This window comes from Nesoenas mayeri (genome assembly GCF_963082525.1).
Source record: "Nesoenas mayeri genome assembly, chromosome: 1".
Taxonomy (NCBI): domain Eukaryota; kingdom Metazoa; phylum Chordata; class Aves; order Columbiformes; family Columbidae; genus Nesoenas; species Nesoenas mayeri.
The window spans coordinates 199,505,777-199,530,640 of record NC_137541.1 but is presented as its reverse complement, the minus strand read 5'-3'; the positions used below and the strand labels follow the sequence as shown (position 1 = coordinate 199,530,640).

The 24,864-nt window shown below is 34.7% G+C and overlaps 1 protein-coding gene across 2 annotated transcripts in view; it reads left to right on the top strand.

Annotated features, from left to right (window-relative positions):
- Positions 1 to 24,864, top strand: part of CNTN5 (contactin 5) — a gene marked incomplete at both ends in the record, with an annotated part of 369,931 nt that overhangs the window by 240,983 nt on the left and 104,084 nt on the right. For both annotated transcript variants that reach the window (XM_080353816.1, XM_080353815.1), the window contains 3 exons: positions 558 to 694; positions 2,612 to 2,741; positions 4,944 to 5,094. In XM_080353816.1, the coding sequence (XP_080209942.1) occupies positions 558 to 694; positions 2,612 to 2,741; positions 4,944 to 5,094 (418 nt within the window). The remainder of the gene's footprint in view (positions 1 to 557; positions 695 to 2,611; positions 2,742 to 4,943; positions 5,095 to 24,864) is intronic.

Here is a 24,864-nt window from a genome sequence, read left to right as displayed (position 1 = left end):
TTGTGCTTAAAAACATTAAAAATAGTTTCATCCTTGAAATATTAATTAAACACAATACACTTTAATAAAAATATGTGCAAATACCCTACCAAATGCTCAGTCATTACTAGCTGAATAAACCGTGATTTCCTAGTAAATGAGAAAACTACATGAAACAGTCTATGATGATTGACCTCCTTACCAAAATGTAAATAGCTTGTCTTGAAAAGTTACTAAATATTCTATTGTGACTACTAAGCAAATGCTCTTAAATTCAATAACAATGAATGCATTAATATATGGTACTGTAATTTAACCCATTGGGCTTTATTAAATCAGGCAGATGTCCATTCCTGATCACTGTCTGGAGCCATTACAGCTTTTCCTTTAAAGTTATGGAGTTTTGTTTATTACCTTCTCATTTGGTTTTGGTTTTTTGTTTGAAAGTGCTTCTTTCTGAGAGTAAGTTGAGCTTTATAAAGGCCATAATTTAAGCTTGTTGATTAGGTCTTTTCATATCAGCTAGAGACTTACAAGTTTATATGCTTCACGTATAGCATCGTATTTTTTTCTTTCAGCCTACCCACATTGGGTGGAGAAACTTAATGATACTCAATTAGACAGTGGAGATCAGCTCCGATGGGAATGTAAAGCCACTGGAAAGCCAAGGCCTACATATCGTTGGCTGAAAAATGGAGTTCCTCTTTGGCCACAGGTACATTAGATGAGGAGTCACCAGTATGTTGCATGTTTCTCCTTTCATTCAGCTAAAGTCAGTTAAAGAAAGTCCCGAAAAGTACTTCAGAAATGACTGTTTTATGTGTTCGTTTCTTAAGTGTTAGTATACAGACAAGTTTTTTATGCGTGTCTCCTCTGAACCTTCTCAAGCAATGTAAAATTGCATTCATCAGTAATTCTCTGTAGTTCAGAAATATTTCAGAGATGTGACCTTCTGAGCTGTCTGTAACAGCATCTGCCATTGTACTATAGCATACATCTCAACAATTTCCAGTATGTTTACTTTATTTTTCTTTTAGATAGTGGTGTTATGCTTTTTGTATCTATTATTTTTGTTCTGCATAAAAAGATAGTAACAACTCAGAGAACTGCTGTATTTGTTGAATCACATTCCTTCATATTTTCCCCAATGTTATGTTATTTACTACATTTTGTTTGTATATAATCATACTCTTGCAGGCTAATGTAAGAGACACAGTAACTATGACATTTTCATCAGTTTTCAATTCTATTAATTCTCTGCAAGTAACAGAACTCACCATCAAGATCATTAAAATGCTGCATGTAAGACTCCTAGAACGTAAAGTCTTTAAATACAGTCACCTGCTATATTTTAGAATTAGATCTAGATAAAATTTTCTTCCTTTTAAAAGACCACTCATGGCATGTCCTGCCTTATTTTACTTTGTTCTGTTTCTTTCACCAAATCATCAACACGCCAGCCCACATCATGTGAGTTTTGTCTAGCTTCTGTCCATTTTTTTTTACTCTCAAATTATGTAAATATAAGTTTTGTAAATTTATTTCATGCATTTTTCCAGATTAAAATAAAGCTGTTCAATTCTGGGAGAAAATGTCTCCAGTGCTAAATGAATTCACAGAATGGATTTATGAATATAAAAGGTGTAATGTCTGTCTTTTCAGTGAATGTCATTTCTATCTGTGAACATCATCCAATTATGCAGACAATGAGAAAGGAAACATAAACACAGTTTATTTTTGAAGCTGTGAGGCACTGAAAATAAGGTTATATGCCTTTACTTTACTATCCATTTCTGCCTTTTTAGATGGAGCTATTAGTCCCGAAATGGAAGCAATTTAAATAGCTGTAGTTTTTGCTTTTCTGATTTTCCAAACCATTAGTTGCACCAACCTCTGAAATTTCAAATTAAATTTTAGTTTAAACTGGGGGATTACAAAACAGGGGACTTTTTTCACAATTTCCTCTGTTCTTTATCAATTTTTAATTAAAACTACAACAGCTGCAATAATGAAACTTAGAGATGTTCTATAGGAGTTACAATTATTCATTATACAGCTCCATCAAGTACACATTTCCATAAATAGCTATCAATGTCCCTTCTCTTCCAGCTGTGGTAACTATTTTCAACTAGTGTCCTTTCAAATAAGAAATTTTCACTAATGATTAAGTTGATTAGCACCCTTCACTCTTACTCATGTAAACAATTTTTATATCTAGTTTTATGAAAAAAGTACTATGACTCAAACCATATATTTTATAGAGATGTGAAGGTTGTCAGATATGTTACACCCACAACTGACTTCTTGTTTCATTTAAGTTCCCAAGATGAACTGCTTTTAAAAATCATGTAAGGGTAATAGCAGACGAACAAGAAAATAGACAAAAGTAAGTCTTGAAGAGAGTGAATTTGCACTGAAAATATTTATCTTTAAATATTTTTGGAGTTTTTTCTTCTCTCCTCCATTTGCTTTATTCATATAATCCCTTATATATATATGAAAGTAAATTTGTTGCTCAGTTTTATTTTAGTTTTATAATGTCTTTTGTTCCTTTGCCTTAAGCTAATAGCACAGCGAATTTCCAGTGCCTGTTTGCTTTTATAGAATATTTTTTATTATTATTCCATTACAGAGCAGGATTGAGATGGTTAATGGTGTTCTGATGATCCACAGTGTGAATCTCTCAGATGCTGGAATGTATCAGTGCTTAGCAGAAAATAAGTATGGCACCATTTATGCCAGTGCCGAGCTGAAGATTTTAGGTGAGTATTATCAAAAAACAACAGGCTATTCCTTTTTTTCCATTCGATGATTACATTTGTTCATGGCCTGTTGTGATAACCAATAGCTTGTGCCAGTCCAAACTTAGCAAAGCAGATAAAAATTGGGTTCTTTTTTCTTGTATTTTTATGTATGAGGGGGTTCTTTGTTACCCGAGAGAGTATAGGTCTTCCTGTTAAGTGAAAATATTCTTTCATAACTTATTGACTCAGTTACATTTTGTGACCATTTCTCATATAAGGCTCTATTAGTTCAAATACATGGAAAAATATTTTTTACTTCTTTAAAAACAAGTGCAGGAGAATAAACTTAGAGAAAGTAAGTATATTTTAGTCTCTGTGAAAATCAAATTATTAATTCTACCAAGGCCATTATTCAAAGGTAATTAAGCATGATCTTAGTTTTAAAGGTGCAAGAATTTCCTATGAAGTCACAAAAACTGAGTGCATACTGGAATTTATGTACTTGAGCTAATATCATCCCATAGCAAAGCAAATACACTCCATAGTGTTACCTGGAAAAAAAATCTAAAATATCATTATTCAAAAGTTTAAGTAGGTATTTAATGAAGAAAAACTTGAAGCATGTCTTTCCAACACTGTCTTTCCTTAAAGCAAACTGTGGTGACACAATGGGACAATATTGAGAAGAGGGCTTCCATGGGGTTGAGATAGACTTGTAAGTCTCATGGTCTTTATTAGACTATGGTGTAGCTGGAAGACAGGTATCTGTTAAAGTAATTGAGTGGCTATATCAGAGATTAGAGGTCTCTACAGTGCTTAAACCTTACAAATTTCAAAACCCTCATCTGAGAATCATTCTTGGAAACTCTCAGTCATATGAACACTAAAACTGAAGTTACTGAAGTAGTCCACAACCTTTAAGCTAAGATTTGATTCCTCTAAAGAATAACCTATCTAGTACATTTCCACTATTTCATAGCTGGAGAACATTAAAATTTCACTGACAACTGTGTGAAATATTTCTGTCTAGCAATAGATTAAAACCCACAGTCAGTGGTTGCTCTCTTTCCATCACTTTCCTATGTCATTTGTGATTGAGTCAGCAAAGAGATGGCTGTTGGTTACAATGTTCTCTTCCTCTATTTTTTATGACTATTACAAAATAGGTATACCTATTATATCAGGTAGTTGTACACTTTCTTTGATGTTCTCTAATATCAGAAATGGCCATTATATGCTGCTGCAGTAAAATCAGCCTTTCATTTTGTCACTTGTGAAATTGTACCCCTGTTAAATTTTAACCATACTGTTGCATTAATGAAGCAGTTGTGTTTAATTTTCTGAATTATTAAAGGAAAAAGAACAGAATAAATTGCCCATATAAATAGCTCTGATATGAAAATTACTCAAAATAATGGTAGGAAATTCCTACATATTTGAGACAGTGGAGTCTAGTATGCTCCTATGTGTATAGCTGAGATAGTTGCCAGGGAGGTGGGGGGAGGCTTGGTTTTGCAAAACTAGTTTAAAAAAAACCATAAACAAATGAAATTACTTCAGAACAACTGTCCTTTGATGATGTGAAATTATAGCAATTAGTGTCATTTTGTGATACATTTATTACCTTATCTGATGCATTGTAATCAATGAGACTTCTTGAAAATTGAAGTACTAAGAACAAGATGTGGCTAAATATCTTCTGCTAAGAAGCTCTCACTTTTCAGTTCCCAGAATTCAGAAAAATATAAAAAAAGAAAGTAATAAAAGTTATCTAACAGTAATATTTTTGCAAGAATTAACTTTAGACAGTGTATTCATGGATAACTGTGGAATTTAAAGTTATTTTCGTTTTGAACTAGTTTCTTCTAACAAGTTAGCTATGAAATAAAAAAACTTTGAAAAAGGTATAGCTAAATCAACTGTAGTATTTAATTTCTGAAGCTGTTGGATTTCACAAGAAATCTTACTTTAGTATGTTGAAGTGAACGACATCTCACTAATTCATAACTGGATTAAGTTATAGACTTGCCATCTAGTCTAGACTGCTGATTTCAAATATTTTCCTAATTTCCATCTAATCTGCTGTTTAATAATTTCCAAGTCAAAAATTAAGATCTTATCCACTAAATCATATCTATCATTCTAATAATTTATTCAGATATAATGAAACAGGAAGCTGTGAGTGTTCTCTGTAGAGTTAATGTCACTTCTCTTTAACAGCTTCAGCTCCCACTTTCCCACTAAATCAAATGAGGAAAACAATAATTATTACCAAGGGCCAAGAAGTTGTCATTGAGTGCAAGCCACAAGCTTCTCCAAAGCCAACTATCACTTGGAAGAAAGGAGACAAAGCCTTAAGGGAGAATAAGAGGTCAGAAGCTTGTTCGGTAAAATAAACATTGTGTTTGGATGTCTGATTCTGTGATATGATATGAAAATACTGCTAGTGACAAGAACATGCATATGTTAGCATGGGTATGGCATAATTATTTTGTCAAACTGGTTTGTCTGATAGCAGTGACTTAATTGTTTCCACAATATGGAAATGAAAAATCTAAGTAATTGTTCAGAGATGCAGAGAGATGAAAAGAAGTTACATTTTGTTTTGGTTTGGTTTTTTTATTTGTTTGGTTGAAGTTTTTCTCTCTATCTTCTGTTACTCATTTCAAAAATACTTCAGTTACACTGAAGAGATATTCCGAATTTAGTGTATGAGGGTATTAAAAGCATCAAGGCTGAAATAGTCAGGACCACATAAATATAAAATGTGCTTATTCATTTGAAATAATTTTAATAAGGCAGATTCGCATCTTGATCACAATGGAAGTCTGTGTAAGAATAGCTTTAAAATTATTCAGAGAAGAAAAATACTATTCCACTATGAGATTTAATTATACAAGTAATTTCTGTACTCAACAGCACATCTGTTTAACAGAATATGTTTGATTAAATAAGTTCCGTCCAGCTCTGTACTTTAAACATAGTTTAAGCACTGGAGGTTAAATGCCAGCTGTAATTGCTCTTTACAGGATTGCGTGTCTGTATACCAGAATAGTTTTGCCGCCCTGCACATGGTCTTTAAGTACACAGAGCAATCTTATCTTCTTTCTGGCAATGTGTGTGAATGAACCATTTAAACTGATTTGCATGGCACTAGACAAAAAGATAAAAGCAAGGCATTTTTGTTCATTTGTACAATACTGATGAAAACAGTAGAGCTCATCTGTCCTCGTTAGCTGCAAAAGCCATTTCATTCAGGTGAGTCTCACTTTCATCTCATGCCATTTTTTTTTGTTCTGAGAAGGAAAATGAGTAACTTTTCATGCTCTTCAGGGGAGCAGAGTGAAACAGCATTATATAAATTTTACTAACAGCTATGTGTTGTATAGTACATATCGACAATATAGAACAGTATTACAAAGATGCTGATAATATAAAATGTCCTGAGACCAATGCCTCTATGCTGTAGCTACACAATTAACTAACTATATGACCTTTCAGTTCTGCCTCTATATACAGTATGCTTTAAACAACACTAATAAAATCGGTGTGAAGAGGAGATGAAGGAAGCTATTGTGATCTGGGGAAAGAAAATGTAAATCAATGGAGGTAGTATGTGTGTTTCCATGTTTTGAACACTGGGAAGGAATCATTGGAAGAGAACTGTGTAAATCATTTTAAAAAAAGGAATAATGTGACATGATTTGATGAGCACAAATATATACTTTGAAAATGGACTTTCTTCACAGACTGCTTATAAAAATCACAGCAAAAACAGTTAGGAACTGTCATGTGGTGAGTTTGCATAGAATGTTAAACCATCAAAGCTTAAAAAAAAAAAAAGGCATTCTGATTAAATAGTAAGGGGAAGGGTAGCACAACAGCATATATTTTTTTATTTTCTGCCACAATTTAATCCTCTTCTACAGAGGGCTTGTACCAAGTGAATCTTGTGTTTCAAAGGAATTTGCTGCATTTAGCCACATCTGTTAGAAAAGTCTCAATACAAAAGAGACCTTCCCCACTATGGAGAAGAAGAAATTGCACTTAACTAGTGGGTCTGCTGTCATCTAGTCCACCTCTTCCCAGCTGTGTTGCCTCTTTAGGTGTTCCTGCATACAACCAAAAACTGGCTGACAGAAATTCCTCAAGTGACATTTCAGTTTGTAACTGAGCAGAAGGCCGAGCTTGTTCCTGCGGGACTTGTGGCTGAGTCCTGTCATCACTGCAGTCAGACCTTGACTCCAGCTCCTGGAATGTAAAACAGTTTGAAAGTCTCAGGTGTTTCAGATTAATACAAAAGGCTAAAGTCATTCACTTGGCAACATAATGATGTAAAGCATCTTCATAAGCTCCGTCTCTTGGTCTGTTTTTACCTTTGAACAAATTATCCAACTCTAGGTCTTCAAATTCACAGTCTCTCTATGCTAGGTTTGCTCTGCCTGGTGAGATTCATTTGATTCCACTTGGAAAACATCTGTATGTTATGACAGTGCTTCTGAACTTGGTTCTGAATGAATGGCAAATCTATAAGATAGATCACAAAAATTAGGATATTCACAGATATTTGCTGGAAAAAAAAGTATCACTCTGAGTGTTATAATTGCATCAATGCTATAAATTTGACTAAATTACCCCTATAGAAACATACTTCTTTAATAAAGAATCCAAAGTATTCATAGTTCATTCTGTTAACCAGATATAAAGATCAAGACTTGCTGCAAAAGCCATGAGCCATGTTTTAATGAAACAAAATAGATGATATTGAAGATCTACTAAGATTAACACTTCAAAAGGACAAAGCAGTCTGTGAAGCTTACTGATACAGGATATTTAATCATCACTATCAGCATTTGAAAGGAACTACATGTAAAATTCAACCCTTTTATATTTCATTATCTCAATAAGCTGTTAATACATTCAAACAAACAGAAGTTCATCGGCATTTTCACCTAAAAGTTAAGAGGAGGGGAGAAAAAGCTATTTTGAAATTAGAATGCAGCTGAAAGCAAAAGCAACTGAAGTGTAAGTAGAAAAAACACATTAAAGATGCATATTTTCAGTAGTCACCTCACAATAATTAAAATTGTTCACTATCTTTACTAACCACTTGTCTCTAGATTCAGTTATTGTCTCATAGGCTGATAGAAAATTGTATGTCATTTATGGCAGTCTGTGATCCTGTGTACCCTGGTTATTGATTTGAACACTGAACTTTTTAGTTCATAAGAATTTTGCAAAGAACTTTTCAATCTTTTAGTTCATCAGTAGTTCTGAGTTTATAGAAAACTGGATTATATCGGGATCCAAATCTGAAGAAGTTTATTCTTTGATTTGTAGTAAAATGTTTGGTTGAAACTTTGATTTAGATCCTAAACAGGAAGAATTAAGCCCTTGGGCAAGAGTATGGTGATCAACAGTCATTTTCTTGAAGTTTCTGAAACATTGCAGTCAGATACTTGCTAATCTGTAGGCAAACCCTCATTTATTATTTTAGCATCAGTTTCTAAAAAAGATCCAGACCAAGACTATCCAGATCATAAAGTCAGACAAGTGCCTGTTTCTAATTAAACATTTTCAAAACTTATGTATCAAGCTAAAATAAAATAAAAAATATGTTTAATAACATTATTTTATGTAGACAGTAAACATTATAAACACAGTAAAATAGACTGGAATATGCCATCAATTACATCAATGTAAATCATAAGTAATGCTAATAAAGTCAATTATTAAATTCCAGACAAATATATATTTTTTAAAATTCTTTCCATTCCCCTGTCCAGACTTCTGTAAATTGCAGATATTTATTAATGATTTACCAATGCACCAATTTTTGTGAGCCATCGCTTCATTAACTATAATTTCAGTTTCATCACTTCCTTAAAGTCACTTGCCTGTTTTGTCTAGATTGCCCTTCAGTAGTGACTACAGATGATGTTTAAACAGATATGCTTGACTAGTTATAGGTATTAAAAACCACTATAAGTCTTTATTAATCTGTTTTTCTTCTTTCTCCTACATCTAAAATATTCTTCTCACTAAACTTATCTTGAATTTTCACTCTAGCTCATTATTTCCATTATATATCCATTAATTATAGTTAAAATCATTCAAAAGCACTCCAGCAGCACAAAGAGTTCTATTCATTCTCAATTTTTTTCCTTCTCCATTCAGACCACCAAGAAATAATTTAAAAAAATATATAATTTAACCAACGAGCTGGTAACTGAGGAAACAAGATTTTTATAGTGACAATTTTGTGCTGCTTTATTTTGCTTTTGTTCCTTTTACTTTTGAAGCTTCTCAAATAAAAATGTTTATTTTATCAATATTTCTTGTATATATCAATTTGTGTGTGGATTAATACTTAATCTAAAAAAAAATCTAAATACACTTATGTTAAAACATGTATGTATGCACTGGTAATACAGTTCTGCATTTATTGATTCCTCCTTTTCTGTATGACACCATCTAAGGTTTCTCCTTCACATCACAGAAGCTTTAAAAAAAGCCAAAAACATTAACAGTCTCTGGAGGTCATATTCACAATAGATCACCATGAGCAGAACAACAGTGCCAGTCTCTCTGTGGCTGTTGTACATTGCTCATATTCGTCCACCTTGGTACAATGTTAACTTTGCCTGAGGACCTAAATATATTGAGCATATCTTTCTGTGAGGAAAATAAATGGTAACAATACTCTACTCTACACTTCAATTCAGCCACTTTTCCTGTGGAACAATTAGGTTTCTTACACTTCTGTTTAAAGGAGTTCTGGAAATAAGACAAAGAAAACTTTTAGCAGGTTAAGCAGCACAAGGAATTTTGGATAGGTTGAATGCAATAGCCTGGCCTGGGTTTGACCAGATCACAAACTTCAAGATTCCTACTCCTGCAGTAGACATCATGCTGTTTTTTAATTGATTACAAGTGGTTGGAAATGTTTTATTCCATTTTCTCTGAATGATATCAAGGAATCACAAAACATCTAAAAGTGGCAGGGACCTCTGGATATCACCTGGTGCAATTCCTCTGATCAGAGCAGGGTCAGCTAGAAGAGGTTGCTCACGGTCATGACCAGCCCTTCCGAGAAAGACTTGGAGGTTCTCATGGATTAAAAGCTGGACATGAGCCGGCAATGTGTACTCACAGTCCATAGAGCCAACCATATTCTGGGCTGCATCAAAAGCAGCGTCGCCAAGCAGGTCAAGGGAGGTGATTCTGCCCCTCTGCTCCTCTCTGGTGAGACCCCACCTGGAGTCCGTGTCCAGCTCTGGAGCCCTCAGTGCAGGAAAGACATGGACCTGTTGGAGAGGGGCCAGAGGAGCCACAGAAATGATCAGAGGCTGGAACAGCTCTGCTGGGAGGACAGGCTGAGAGAGCTGGGGTTGTTGAGCCTGGAGAAGAGAAGGCTCCAGGGAGACCTTATTGCAGATGGGAGCAGTCTTTTTAGCAGGGTCTGTGGTGACAGAACAAGTGGTAATGGTTTTAAGCTAAAAGAGAGGAGATTTAGACTAGGTCTGAGGAAGAAATTTTTTTCCAATGAGGGTGGTGAGACACTGGCCCAGGTTGCCCAGAGAGGTGGTAGATGCCCCATCCCTGGAGACATCCCAGGCCAGGCTGGACAGGGCTCTGAGCAACCTGATCTGGTTGAAGATGTCCCTGCTCATTGCAGGGGGTAATTGGACTAGATGAGCTTTCCCTTCCAACCCAAAATATTCTGTGATTCCATGATTTATAATAAAATCTGCGCACTGTGTATTGCCATGTAGAAAAGTTAATGTCTGCTTGACATGTTCTTCATTTACTGTATGCCTCACCTGAGGTCATTGAGACTGATTTGCAAACATAAGAAGCTTGTAGAAGCTGTACATTGAACAACAAAGTACTGGATATTAAAAGGAAGTTCTCTGAAGTCAGAATTTAAAAATCACAAATAAAAGTAGTGGATACTGAAAATAAGGAGACATGAATATTTGTGAATCTACCAGGCATTAAAAACATGGAGAAACATTAATGAGGAAATTCTGTCTTCATAGTCAAGTGAAAAGATTTCAAGCCACACATTGGTCTTTGAAGAACAGGAAAACAATAAATGGTACCCATTAATTGGCAATCATCATCTTTAAGTACTAAACAAAGGATAAATCCACTGGAAGGAACGAAGTGCTCAAGCTGTGTGTAACATAATACATGAAGGAGTTAATTGAGGCTGATGAAATTTTGCCTTTACCTAAATTTGCATCATGTTATATTCTTTCAGTTATATTTCCCTAACATTCAACAGCTACATAGGAAGTCAGAGAAAAGAAAAATAAGGAGATGTCATCTGGGGACATCACATTCCAAATACTAATACAGAATTGCTACAGTGTTGCTAGACAGAGAGGTAGGGAAGCCTGAGACTATTGACTTATACCTGCTCTGAGGTTAATACTGAAATCTTTGAACTACAGAAGTAGTTGTCCTGTATGTCTAGATATTTCATCTGTCATACTTTGCTATGTAATTAGTGGAAACACATGGAACACTTAAATCTAAAAATATCGTCATTCAAAAACTTAGAAATAGACAAGTTTTAACTTTCTTCTGATCTCAGACTACTTCATTTTCCATTTTGACAGGTTCTTATTCCAGTTTTACTCTTCAATCTACAATATTTAAGGATCTCTTAGTTTTTCCATTGTATGTTCCTATTTTAATGGTTTTATAGCTCAGTTCTATGAAAAAAAAATCAAAAGAGAAAAGAAAAAGAAGTAAAAAAAAATATTCGAGTTTGTGGGTGAAATGTATATTCAATGTGCTTTGGTTAGTATATGTGTTATGTTTTTAAATATGAACATGTATTTCTGTGTATTATGTATGTATTTTATGCTTTCTTCCTGGTAGCTTTCCAAAACAGTTTCAGTTCCATCTAACTGTGGTATGTAATATTTGTTTAAACTGAAAACTGGTCACTGTGAAGGTAAAAGAAAGTATATATGTAAAATGGATTGAAAATTACTCTGAATGGTAATTTTCAATTTGTCTATTGGTCTCTAAGTTGCACCAGGCTCAGCTCGTATCTGGCACAACTTTCTGCATCTGTGTGATCAACCACACAGAGCACAGTAGCTCAGTCTACTACCCTACCTGGTAATAAATAAAGATCTTCAGAAATAATCCAACCATAGGAGCAGATTATTAACCAGTTTGAAGATTTAACTTTGTGTGCCCAGCTAAATATCCAAAGAAAATGGCCACTCATGAGTTTCAATTACTTTAACAAATAGCATTTCCCACAGGTGACCAAATGAGTTCTGTGGTTATACTCAAGGGAATTGTTATCTACAAGACACTAAATGACTCTTTTAACTGAAACATCCCAGTCTTTCTTATCAGGAAAGGTATTCAGGACAATAATTAATGTTACTTCTTCTTAAAAAGTACTTCATATACTGCTATACAGCTATTTAGGCACTCACTGACTCTTTTTAGATAAATATGTATGTTTAGGTAACAGTGCATTGAAGTATACAGTATTTTCAAAAGAACATTCTCTTTTTCACCAGTTAAGTTGATGTTTGAAGAAGCGTTCCACCATATCTTACCAATTTTTAATTCAAATAGGATTTAATTGTATAAAAACAGATATTCAGATCACTCCAATAACCCCCCATAAGACTAGACACTAATACTTAGGGAGATGAGTCCCACCCGGTATCACATTGTTTTTTGTTGTTTCCACACAATTTCATTTCCTGAGTTTTTCTTAGTTATTGAACTGTAAGTATCCAATATATATATCCCATATAGATATATAAGTATATATATATATATATGTATATAAAGCACTGAAGAGCTCAACATTTTTAAGTTGCTAACAACCACAAGATATTTGATCTGCTGTATATGCCTTGAATATCTGCTTACACAACTCAATTAATTGTCAGTTGAGCAAACAGTTCATGAATTCTGATTCTAACTATGATTCATTTCTTTGCTACTGTTATATACACTGCCTATTTGTGCACTGCACAAGCAGAATATGAAAACTCATCAGTTGCCAGTCGCCTGAAGGTTTTTCTTTGCTTAATGTTCTTCAGACTATGACTTTCAACATAATTTGTCCTTATTAGAAACTTCATCTAAAATTCTTGGGAATTTAAACACTTAACTTCATGCCACCAGCTGATCCCCACGTTCCCAAGTGGCACTTTAATGATAAAAAGGTAGTGAAGAGAGAAAATGCTGAGAACATAAAGAAAGAGAAACTTCATGATAGAAACTCTTATCTTCCTGAGAGAGTTCCGCAAGTCACTTCTTTTCAATTTTTGCATAAATCATAATCTACTTTAGCTGTGGCAGGCTCATAATGGGAATTAGAGATCTGGTTATAATGTATAAAAGGGAAACAATTATAACCTTGACTAAGTAGTAAAAACAAATGGGAAGATAATCCCTTCACAAAAAAAAAAAGGATCTTTGTTCAAAAGCAACATTGTTTTACTAATTGATCATATTACAACATGAGTTTTGACAAGACAGTGATTTGGGCAAGCTCCAAAACAACTCTTACTCTTTACTCATGTTCTTTTACAGAGAATATGATTAATGAAGCAATCCAGTATCCATCATGCCTCAAATTTTTCCTGTTTTCTTGCCTTTAGCCAGGAGATTTGCTTTTCTGTACCTATGGGTCCAATCAGTTCAGGTTTCAGTGACAAATTTAAATTGCTGAAATTTCTTTCCTCTGTTTCAGGCCTCTTGCTTTACAATGAAAGGAGTTAGGGATGTGATTCAGGTGGAAAATAGCCACTTTATTTCACCTGGGATATTTTTTTGCTAGGTCATTACCCGTGTCAGTTGGTCACACAGATGTAGTCGTAGTTGTGCCAAAGCAGCCCAGGAAGGACTGGAGCAACTGGCCATAGACAAAGACATGTACTTGCAGCAGAGAAGTATCTAAGACAGCTCACGAAGCCTAACATTTTCCTGCCTGTATATGCTGTACACCTGTTAGGACAGATGACTTACCTAGATAAGTAAATGGTAACCATCCTTGTACTTTTGCCTAGGATTGTACTGGTTTGCAATCAGGTATGCTATTAAATGATCAGTCCCTGGCTTGGTTTTATCCTTCATCAAGTGGCTTTCCCCAAGTAGTCCTTAGGCATCTTAGGAGTTTGTGCATGCGAAAAGCTATTCCTGCTAGCCTGTTCAAATGCTGTCACCATGCTTTAGAGGCTAACAGCATTTAATAGCATGGAAACTGTTCTGTGATAGATGGCTTCAATACAGGAAAAGAGTATACCTATTTTTTTTTTTTTTCTGACAAAGAAATAACCACTGTGCGAGTTGTACAGCACATGAGGGTCTTACCTCAGCCAGAATCTCTGGGCATTATCACTGAACTAGTCATACTGAAAAAGTGACAATATCAATAATAATTACTGTCACTCCATGGCATTTAACCAAATAGCAATGAAACATTTAGTGTCCTTAGGCACAAGGTCTATTTTTAAATTAAGAAACAGAATTTAAAGAAGAAATTCCCAAGGCATTGTGGGAAATCTGTGAAATGAACCCAGATTGTTTGGATTGAGAAATCTTGTCAGACTCCGAAATATAAGCATGTATTTTGGGTGCATCTTTTCATTTATAGCACCATAAATGTCTAAACTACATTTTAAGTGATGCTCAACATTTCATTAGATCTCCTAGTCAGCTTCCATGATCTGTGTGGAGATGCCAAAGTTCTTGTACACATGGGCTTCTAGAATTCATTTTGCACTAGAAAGCCACCTTCCCAGGGAATATTCTTCCTTATCTGTCATAGACCTAAATTAGTTAGGGTGTCTTTTCTACACATTATCACCCATTACATCAAGATTTAGTGATCTTTACTGTAAAGTTAAGACTGCAGCTATCTTATGAAATTTGCTTCTAAATTTCAAAATTTAAAAGGAATTTGCAATGCTCTTGGCATTTTCTCTCACACTATATTCTGACATTCTCCAGTCTGACAGTTTTGAAAATCCATGGTCTGTCAGTACTTAAATGCTAATTTCTCCCAGAAAAGAAGAATAAGTCTATGCATATTTTTTAAAAGTTAGATATGTTTTGCAGAAAATTAAGTTGTATAGAAAAACTTAAACAAGTGATTTGGTATCTAGAAAAAAAAAATATGGTGGAAACTGGCTTTCTAGTTGGATTAGCAACAAAAGAGAATTACATCAGTCTAGAAAACAAGCTACAATTAGTCCACATATGCAAGCAAAGCAAAACAAGGAATTCATTCACTGCTCCCACAGGCAGGCAGGTGTTCAGCCATCTCCAAGAGATCAGGGTTCCATCACACATAATGGTGACTTGGGAAGACAAATGCCATCACTCTGAACATCCCTGTCCCTCCTTCTTTCGCCAGCTTATATACTGAATATAATGTCATATAAGTGTGGAATACCTCTTTGGTCAGTTGGGGTGAGCTGTACCAGCTGTATCTTCTCCTGACCTTTTCTGTACCTCCTGCCTTCTCGTTGGCAAGCCAGTATAAGAACCTGAAAAGTCCTTGACTGTTTAGTAACAACCAAAATATCAGTGTGCTATCAACATTCTTCTTATACTAAATCAAAAACACATTATACCAGCTACTAGGAAGAAAATTAACTCTATCCCAGTTGCAACAAGGACAACATTATATCCAGTAAAAAAGATACTTTAGATCAGAACAAGGGATATTTGCCATGTTTGCACTTCTGTGTATTTTCAAGTACTGCAAATATCAGTCTTGGTGGTTGTCAAGGTTCAGATTTGCCTCACTGTGAAAAAAGTAGACATCATATTTCCTCATGAAAATTTTATATCAATTTATCTATAGGGAAAGCCTAAGTTCTTTTATTTAAGTAATAAGGCAATTAGTATCACAAATCAATATAACACTATTACTGATTACAAGCTGCATTCCTCTTATTTAACACTGTGAATCCCATGTTACACTTTGGGCAAGGGGTTAATTTAAAAGAGCTTTAAATTAAATGTTTCTCCTTACATTATAGAAAGGAGTCAAGAATTTCAAAATATTTATGAAAAACAGCAACACAAATGATCCACCTCTGCTTGTAAATTGTAAACCCATTTATCAATGTGAAAGAAAATATTTCTAATATGATCTAGTTCTGTATAACACCAGTTTTGCCATGGCAAATAAATACATCAATGAAAACCAGATTACTCTAATGTTAGTGATTTCCATGGAAGTAGATTGTCTACACACATATCTGAGATTCATGTATTTCTCATTTTCTTTTCAGCGGCTTTATATAGCTTCTGTCCCTACAGCAAATAAGGAAAAGTCAGGAGGAAAAAATCATGAGTGTAATGCACACAGGAATGTTAAAAATGTATTGAGACTTCTATTTAGTAGACCAGACTTGAAAAAAACAAAAAAAAAACCAAAAAACAAACAAACAAAAAAAACCCATTCTAGTAAGAGCAAACTATAGAAGCATTTGATATTTGTGAAGACTTTTAATGATCTTTTGTCAACCTTGCCTTTCCCTTCAAATTTCCTCTTGCTAAATCCTTTTCAAAAATTATTTCTGTAGTTTCTGGTTTTAAACATCAACAAGTAATTCCAAGATAATTAATATACCATTTTTATCAGATTATAAAAACAAAACTTAGTAAAACTAGCACCAACATTAATATCTGTAGACTTACTGGACCTAATATAATCCTATGCTTTTTTATTTCCTCTGCCACCACAGCCTGTTATCACTGTACACAGTCACTAATTTGCTTTTTGTATTATGCTCATTGGCTATTATCTGCTTGCCTATGTTCACAGCAGATACAATCAGCCTAACCCTGGAAAGTGTATGATTTAAATTTTACCACAGTGTCATAAGTTAAACTGTGCTAAAGCCATTGAAACATCCTTAAAGGATCAAAAATCTATAGTTTCTAGTTAAAAACTTGGGAAGACCTATGAGAAAAGTGTGGTTTTTTCATATATGTAACTTAAGGTCACAATGCATAAAATCCCCTTGTTACATATTCTAATATCGCTGGAAAGTGATGATATGGTACTGTACCAACATAAGGGCACGGTATGATAGAAATATGACTATGTAGGAATCAAAAAATGCACCTTCTGAAGCTGCTAAGTGTTTGATCTAGCTTCTATAAGCCTTTCATTTTACAAGGTTCTCAAACCACAGAGCAGAAAGACCTTTCAGTACCCTTTTTTTGTTATTTTTGTAGGAATGATCTCTTTCAGCATTTTCAGATCTATGTCTTACTGATTCTTTGGCAAGAACACCTACCATTATTCAAAGGACTCTCTCTTAGACTCTCCACTGTTTAGTGACTGTTTATTAATATTTTATCATTGTATTTTTCCAATTTTGTGTCATCTTCCCTTTCCTTTCCAAAGTTTTCTTAACTATTCAATATGTACAGCAGCTACATAACCCCAAGAACATCCTCTAGTGTAGTTCATTTCTCATTACTAGACCAATGACATATACTTAGAGATAATATGTATTTATTTTTTTAAAGAAAACTTTTCACCCATGGGACATTAACACTCTATGGTTTTGAGTTCAGAACTGAAAGATTTTGTGTAGTTTAACTGGAAAGTCACAATAATCCTAAACCTAGCGAGTCTTTCCTCAAAGCTTCTTGTCTAGTAAAAACCAAAAGACAGCTCTCCTCTCACCAAAAAATGCAAAAATGTTTCAGACTAGAAAAAGCACAAACAAATCTACAAATAATCTCAGTATATCTTGATAATTCTTTATTCCTCTGCCTACAGAAATGAAGATCCAGGTATTTCTTTGACTCATTTACAAGTTTTATTTTCTTGATATAGTAATGCACAACTTCGAAACACCTTTGCTTTTCTAGTCTTTTTTAATCAGCAGTTTTTTAATGTTCCCTTCCTACACCTCTGGTACCTCTTTGCTATGGATGGATCCTTACATCCCTTACTACAATGCCAGATCCACATCTTTCTCAGTCATCAGTCCAAAACAAAATCTGTATCCATGAAGAGCTAGTTAGTAAAGATTTATTATAAACAAAATATCATTTTTTTCATTGATACGTTCTCAATCACTTCATTTCATGACCAGCTGATATTCCTGAAGAAAAGATAAATTAAAACACAACAAAACAAAACACCTTTTATGATTCCCTTGCCTTATAAATCCAAACTATACTAAGAATTTGCAATTCTTTCATCATGAGGGGGAAGAAGCCCCTTTACTGTAAAGTGAGTGATAGCCCACTGCTGGAGAGGCTTTATCACCTTTAGTAAATGTTTGACTTGAAGCTTAAATCTGCATCAGGCAAGATATGGACTTGGACAGAGGTTTGTGCAGAGTAGTGACTGCTCTGCAGCAGGGTGTGGGAAAAAACAAAGATTCAAGGACATGAAAACTCAAAACCCTGCACTGCAACAGTGACACACATCATCCTGGATTTCTCTCTTCCTATATGGTTTAATAATGAGTGACTGCCTTGTTGAGGTGTGGATCCAGTTTTTCACCATCCAAAAATTTTCCTTTCTGCACAAAGTGTACTTTTTAATGAATAACATTTTTTTAAATTATTTTAACAGGTCCTTTGAAAGACCCTTTATTTTCTCTGCATCATAAACCCTACTGTGGTTGTTTTAACAATCTAAATAACAAACATAATTTAAATGTTAAAAATATTATTTTAGAATCCATAATGGATAACTCTAATTATCTTTACAAAAGAAAGGCAGACTACATTCTCATAGAAAAGTTAAACAAGGTGACAAAGCCATGTGTTAGGATGTATTGAAAATAGCATGCTATTTAAGACAGGCAGACACAGAATCTCTTACAACTCCAAAACTGAAATTGCTTATATGGTAAACACACTTGACAATAAATGAAGCTAAAAAATGTTAACAGCAATGTACCTTTAATTTACCTTACACCATAAGCGGACTCAGTTTTTCACTGTGAGTTCTTAGTTTGGATGGTGATTAGCCAGAAATGGCAACATGTACTTTACCTTTGTACCAACTATCCTTCAGATGAAAAGTAATATTTGTGGGGACTTAAAATTCCTAGCTAGCTGCAGCATTCAGAAAGATATATCAGTTGAAGTTTTTATCTCCATATTCCCCTTAGTGGAGATTCTTTTTCTCTTGAATCAGTTTTTCAGCACTATCTCACTTTCACATGCAAGGCGCAGAGTATTATTCTAGTTGCGTTGTTGTGTTTTGTTTGGAGTTTTATTCTATGCCCTTTACAGGATGAAGGCCAATACAATAGTTCTTTTTTGCCCACTGAATACCCACTCAGGGATATTGTACATGCTCTTTGATATTCCATTAATACACAGTGTTTTCTAAACTCTCATAACAGCTTAAAAGACTCATGAGATTCACACTGTTGAATTTAAGCACATGTGCTTTTTTCTTTCAGACATAATTCCTGCTTGATGTTTGACTTCTGCATTATGGCTCAACTGCACTTTCATGTGACACTCAGATAAAAGCATACACCAGCAAGTATAAACCAGATTTTGTATCAAAGAGAATCCCTTGTGTCTAATACAAACTCCTATACAAAGAAATACTTGCAACTACAGCAGTAAATGAATCCTTATTTATTAAAATTCATTTATTCTTTAGCAAGGGGTTTCCTGTTCTGTTTAATGTAATTTGCCCTATAATATTAATGAAAAAACTGTCACTACATAAACATAATATTGAAATGAACTAATTCAAACGCTTCCAACAGGACCCCAGAGTCTAGAGGACTGTGTAATAAAAATGACTGGTCAGATAATAAAACTGGGAACACTGTCCTTTTGCAGATCACATCATGAATTTTTTTAACTTCTAATTCTGTAATTAGGCCATTTTCATTTAGTGCCTGTCTGTTACTTTTTGCTTGTGAGTGTGTGTTGATGTTTGTGAGATTTTTTAAAGTCTAGATAGTTTGCCTTCGGTAATGGAGAATCACTTAGGAAATAAGACATAAAAATAACTTTTTTTAAAAAGACTTCTACTAAGTCATTGGTATTAAATTCACACATGGGAACTATTGTGGCCCTTTTTATGACAGGCATGTGGCATATACTGTAATACCATTCACACAGCTTTGTGAACACATAGAAAGCATATTGCCTATATTCAAAGTCTTGAATTTGTGGCATCACATTCCCCTCCTGTCACCCGTTTAGTCCCAAAATGCCTGATTGCGCAAATAACCCAGCAATAGGTAGCTCTACCTTGCTGGTAGCACTTCTCCAACTTACAGCAGAGAGGAAGCCCTGTTCCCCTTGTAAGCTCATCACTTTTGTAAATACACAAAAAAGACATTTCTATTTACCTCAGTTTTCAGTGAAAATGAAAGCTGCTTTTCTTTCCAGGGGCAGGGTGCTTTTCTTCAGAGCCAGGCATGTTCCTAAATAGTACAAATGGTTAACTTCTGCGTGGTGTGAGGTCAGCTGAGAAAAGCCAGAGGATAACTTTGGGTTTTATCTCTCGTACCCTGAGGGCTCTTTTATTCAGAGCAGCACTCATTTTTATACTCTGATTCATTCCATTCAACATGAATTTAAGGATATTAGGTGAGAAAGTACTGTAGTTTAGAGAATTAATTTCGTCTCCCTTTCAAATGACCCAAACAGCTGTTCTTTCTCACTGCTTTAATTCCCTATGCGTTACATATTTAATTTTCAGTGTGTAGCAAAATATAGTTTACCTTTCTGTATATTCCCTTTTAGCTCCATCATAGCCTCTTTCCCAGCTTCTGTGATAATTTTCAAACTGTTTAATTATCCAGTTTAGATCTGAAGCTTTTTCCCACAAGTACATTTTCCTATTTGCTTCAGATGCAAATTCCTTGTATTTTTTTTCACCTTTGACTTAATAAAAATCGATTTTCTCTATATTCAGGTCCTTTGTCCAATGAGTAGATTCCCCAGATTTCCTCTGTAATCAAGTCACTGGGCTTCTGCCTTTGCTCCCAGGTCCTGTATCCAGAATGATCAGGACAGTGAAAAAAAAAATATTCAGAAATAACTGTTTTAACCATTATTAGTAAATAATATTCAATTCACAATTTAGCCTCCAACTGCAATGTGATTTTCAGCAGGCATTTTCTTCTTTGCTAGTGTTTTGAAGATGTCTGCTCCAAACCATGTCTGATTCTTCCTGCAGATGTTTCAGATTTACAGATTGCCTTATTTGATCAAACTGAAAGAAGTGAGCTCTGAGAAGTGTATTATTTTCAAATATCTTGTCTAATATTGTCGGTACTTAAGGATTGTAAGAACACAACATTGAAAATGAAACTTATCTCTGTTTGAGGCTTCCCAGTAGTTCTTAAAGGACCAGTCTGCACTATGCTGTGATCACAGTCACAAAGGGTCAGCCCTTCTTACAGAACGGAGGCTGCAGACAGACAGACTGGGAAGTGCTTGGGTAAGATAACAGCTGGAGGGTAGACTGGAGAAGGATTTGAAGGGAAGGATACTCCGGACAGAGATAATTAGGTTAAAATTCTGCTTAACTTTTATGAGGATGCCAAAAGAAAATCAGGCAGATAATTTCCTAAGGTAGAGGAAAATATCAAAACCGTATCATTAATTGTGCCTTAAAAGTGTCTGAGAAATGAAATATTTAATGACAAAATTGCTGTCATCTATTGAAATAGCTGAGCCTTTATTGTGGTACAAAATTAACAGTTTAATTACAGAAGCACCTGAAGCATTTTACTGGTAATATTGCAAATAGTGAAGTTTGCAGTCACATTTCCACAATTCATATTTTAAACAAAAAAATGGAGGAAAAGGTTAAAAAATGTTGACATTGGTCAAGAATAGCTCATCCAACAAAAGTAGTAGCTCTTCAGTGAACATGAAGTGCAGGAAAATGTTCTCTGCTTTCAAGTTCTTGATTCTGGGCTTCAGAAGCATTTATTTTCCTTCTTCCTTAAATGCTGAGGACACGAACTTCTTATTCTATACTATGCCTTAATGCTTTTTAGCATGATTTTGAAACCTTGCTAGGAAAAAGGAAACACCTGCCATGCTTTTAATGTATGTTCTGAAAGCTTAGAAATTTCTCTGTAGCTGCTATCGTTCTCATAGCAGGGTGATTGAAAAAAGGAGTATCGATGCCACAGGTTCTTAACAGCACTCTGTGGAGCTCTGCGGTAGATTGCTCCATGGCATTATTATCCAGGTACTGTTAAGTTGGATTTTGCACATAGCGACTGGAGGATTTTGATCAATAGGAAGGATGCTACACAAGGGACTTTGGGGATAGGCATTAAACTTACTGAAGCAACTAAAAGGAGTCTCAAGGAGTCCTGACAAATTACCAGCTGCTGCTCTTGTCACATCCTTAGCAGTAAACTGACCGTGAGCAAAGAACTGCCATCAGAGAAGGCCAAAACGAGGAACAGTTAACTGCAAACTGTCACTTTTTTCCTTTTGTAGGAAATATGTTTCCTATTAAAAGATTCATAAGCTGAGCCCAAAATATGACAAAGAAACTGAAATGTCTGACTGAATATTATCCAAGCTGCTTATTTTTGGCATTTAAAACTATCCCGGGGGATTTGTATCCCAGGTCTATAAAGAGAAAAAATGTTGTATTAATATTTCAGTGAATGCAAATTATTCAAAGTCATGATAGAAAGATCAAAGAAGGTGAAAAATTTCATTCAGGTAAAATCAGAGGATAACAAATGTTGAACAGCCACTGTGCTTGTCATTTCATGGCTTCATTAGATTTTAGCCAAAAGGTACCAGAATAGAACCTGACTGATTTATATATAGTCTTTTAACTTTGTCTACTGACATCAGTATTGAGATCAACAATTTTGTAAAAGGGTATTTCATAGTCCAAACAATGGCAAAAAATGAATGGAAAGGAACAAATAAAACTGTGTTTGTTCTTTCCCAATACAATTTTTTGTTATAACGATTTGGCTACCAAAAAAGTGCAAATAAGATGCTTTATATGAATGTTCTCTTAGGGTCCATTGTGCTAGACACGGCTCAAGCACATGCAGTTCCCAGATGAAGGACGCAAGTTGGTACAATAAAGCATGCTTATGTAAGCACATTTCATTCTTTGTGGAAGACATGAAATTCATTATTTAAATTCCGGAAGTCAAGACAAAAAGCTTGTGTTACCCTTGTAGAAATGTTGGCACTGGCAGTTTGTCCCAGGACATGTTGCTTGTTACGAGACACAAGCACAGCATAATAAAAGACTTTGGAATATTATTAGTGGTATTAGTGGGACTGATATTCAATGTGACACGTGAAAAAATAGAAATATTTTCTCTGACACATGCTGAAGCTCTTGTCAGATCCTCTTTAACTGCTAAACACTCTCCATAAAAGAATGTAGGATTTGATATGTGCTTTTTCAGTGACATAATGTAAGTGCATTTATTGGTTAATTGTATAATCCAGAAAAAGTATATCTTAAAGTAATTTGTAAACCTTCATTTAGACTCTAATTTTCTGCTGAGGAGAGAAATTACATCAGCTTATTTATAAATAGCAGCTTGATAAACTGTGCACTTAATTAAACATCCACTGACTGATCTGATCGCCATGGTATACCTTCATAGTTTGTGATTTATAGACAAACAAAGGGTTGTGGGAGCCATTTGCCACATTTATGGTGATATATGAGAACAGTCATTTTAGTCTGCAACATTTTATTAAAAATCTTCAGGTGCAGGTTGTAACTACAATGCAGGTTTATTATCTGTCTGCTTCTGTGTGTGTTGCCTCTAAAAAACAATGAGAAGCTTTGATTTGGTGGACAAGACCAGGGGCCACATTATGCCCTGAGAAATGGTGTGTGAATGGGAGCTGTGTAACACAAGCTACTAGGAAAATGAGGCTGTAACTCAGACTCTGTGGTACCTGGGACTGAGTCATATAATGTTTCCTCTTTCAAATCAGAAACCTAGAAGTAAGTGAAAGTCATAGATGTTTTACAACACACAAACTTCCAAATTGGCCAGAGTCATGTCCCCGGTCACAAGGTTTCTAGTATTTTGTATCTCCACTGAACCTATTCAGTGGGACTGTCTACTAGTTGTTAGTTTATAATGTCGACTTGTCTTCCCTTCCTCATCCCTTTTACAGATTTCCCACATTCTCAGCTGTCATCCCTTTGTTTTACAAGTGTTTGTGGTTTTAGTTAAGTTACTTGAAAATCCACTTCAAAAGCTGGGTCCTTGATTAGTAGCACAGGTAACTAAAGTTCATTGCTAATAGCTTCTTAACTAGAATTAATGCTTTCAGTAGCTCTCTTTCTACAATGCTTTCTTCTCATTCCTTTTCCTCTTCAGGCTAACACAGGAAACTAAATTTATTGACACTTCTGTCAGACAGAAGGAATTGCATATGTAATGTATCACACAGGAAAAGCCAAAGGGCATTTACAGACCTGTATTATCCCTGCATGCAGTTCACAAACATGTCAAGATTCCAGTCTCTGTTTTGTGATGCTTTTCTGAGCATTGGGGATGTTGTAGCTAGTGCAACTGCATTTTCCTTGACTCCAATGTCTTTTTCTCTCACTCTCTGCTCCTGTGAACAACACAATTTTCCCTCCACTCCTCTACATCAAATTATTTCATTACTTTTCTCCATTTCAATTATCTTGGACTAAAAGCCCTGTCTAGTAGGTGTCCCTTTTGCATTCATAAACACGACCAATTAAAAAAACCCCACTTTTCATCAAATATCACAAGATGCAAAAAACCTTATAGTTTTTATTTCTAGAATACCCATCTGAGTAATGTAAAATCATATGGCACGATTGTTTTAATCAAAAATGCCAGGCAATATATATATATATGTCTACACACTTATATGTATTATGTGTTTATATATATATATTTATGTATAAAAAGTATATATATATGTCCATTTGTTTCCACTTCCTGATTTAAATATTAGTAACTATCAAAACCAAAAGTCTATGAAAGCCAGAAAGTGCACTGGATTTATTCTGATATCCACTGTCAGCCCAGCTTTTCATTCAGATGTTATGTGTCTATATTATAAAGATTTGAGTGTCTTCATGTGGTTTACGCAACTGTTCAGTATTACTATTCACTATTACATTGCC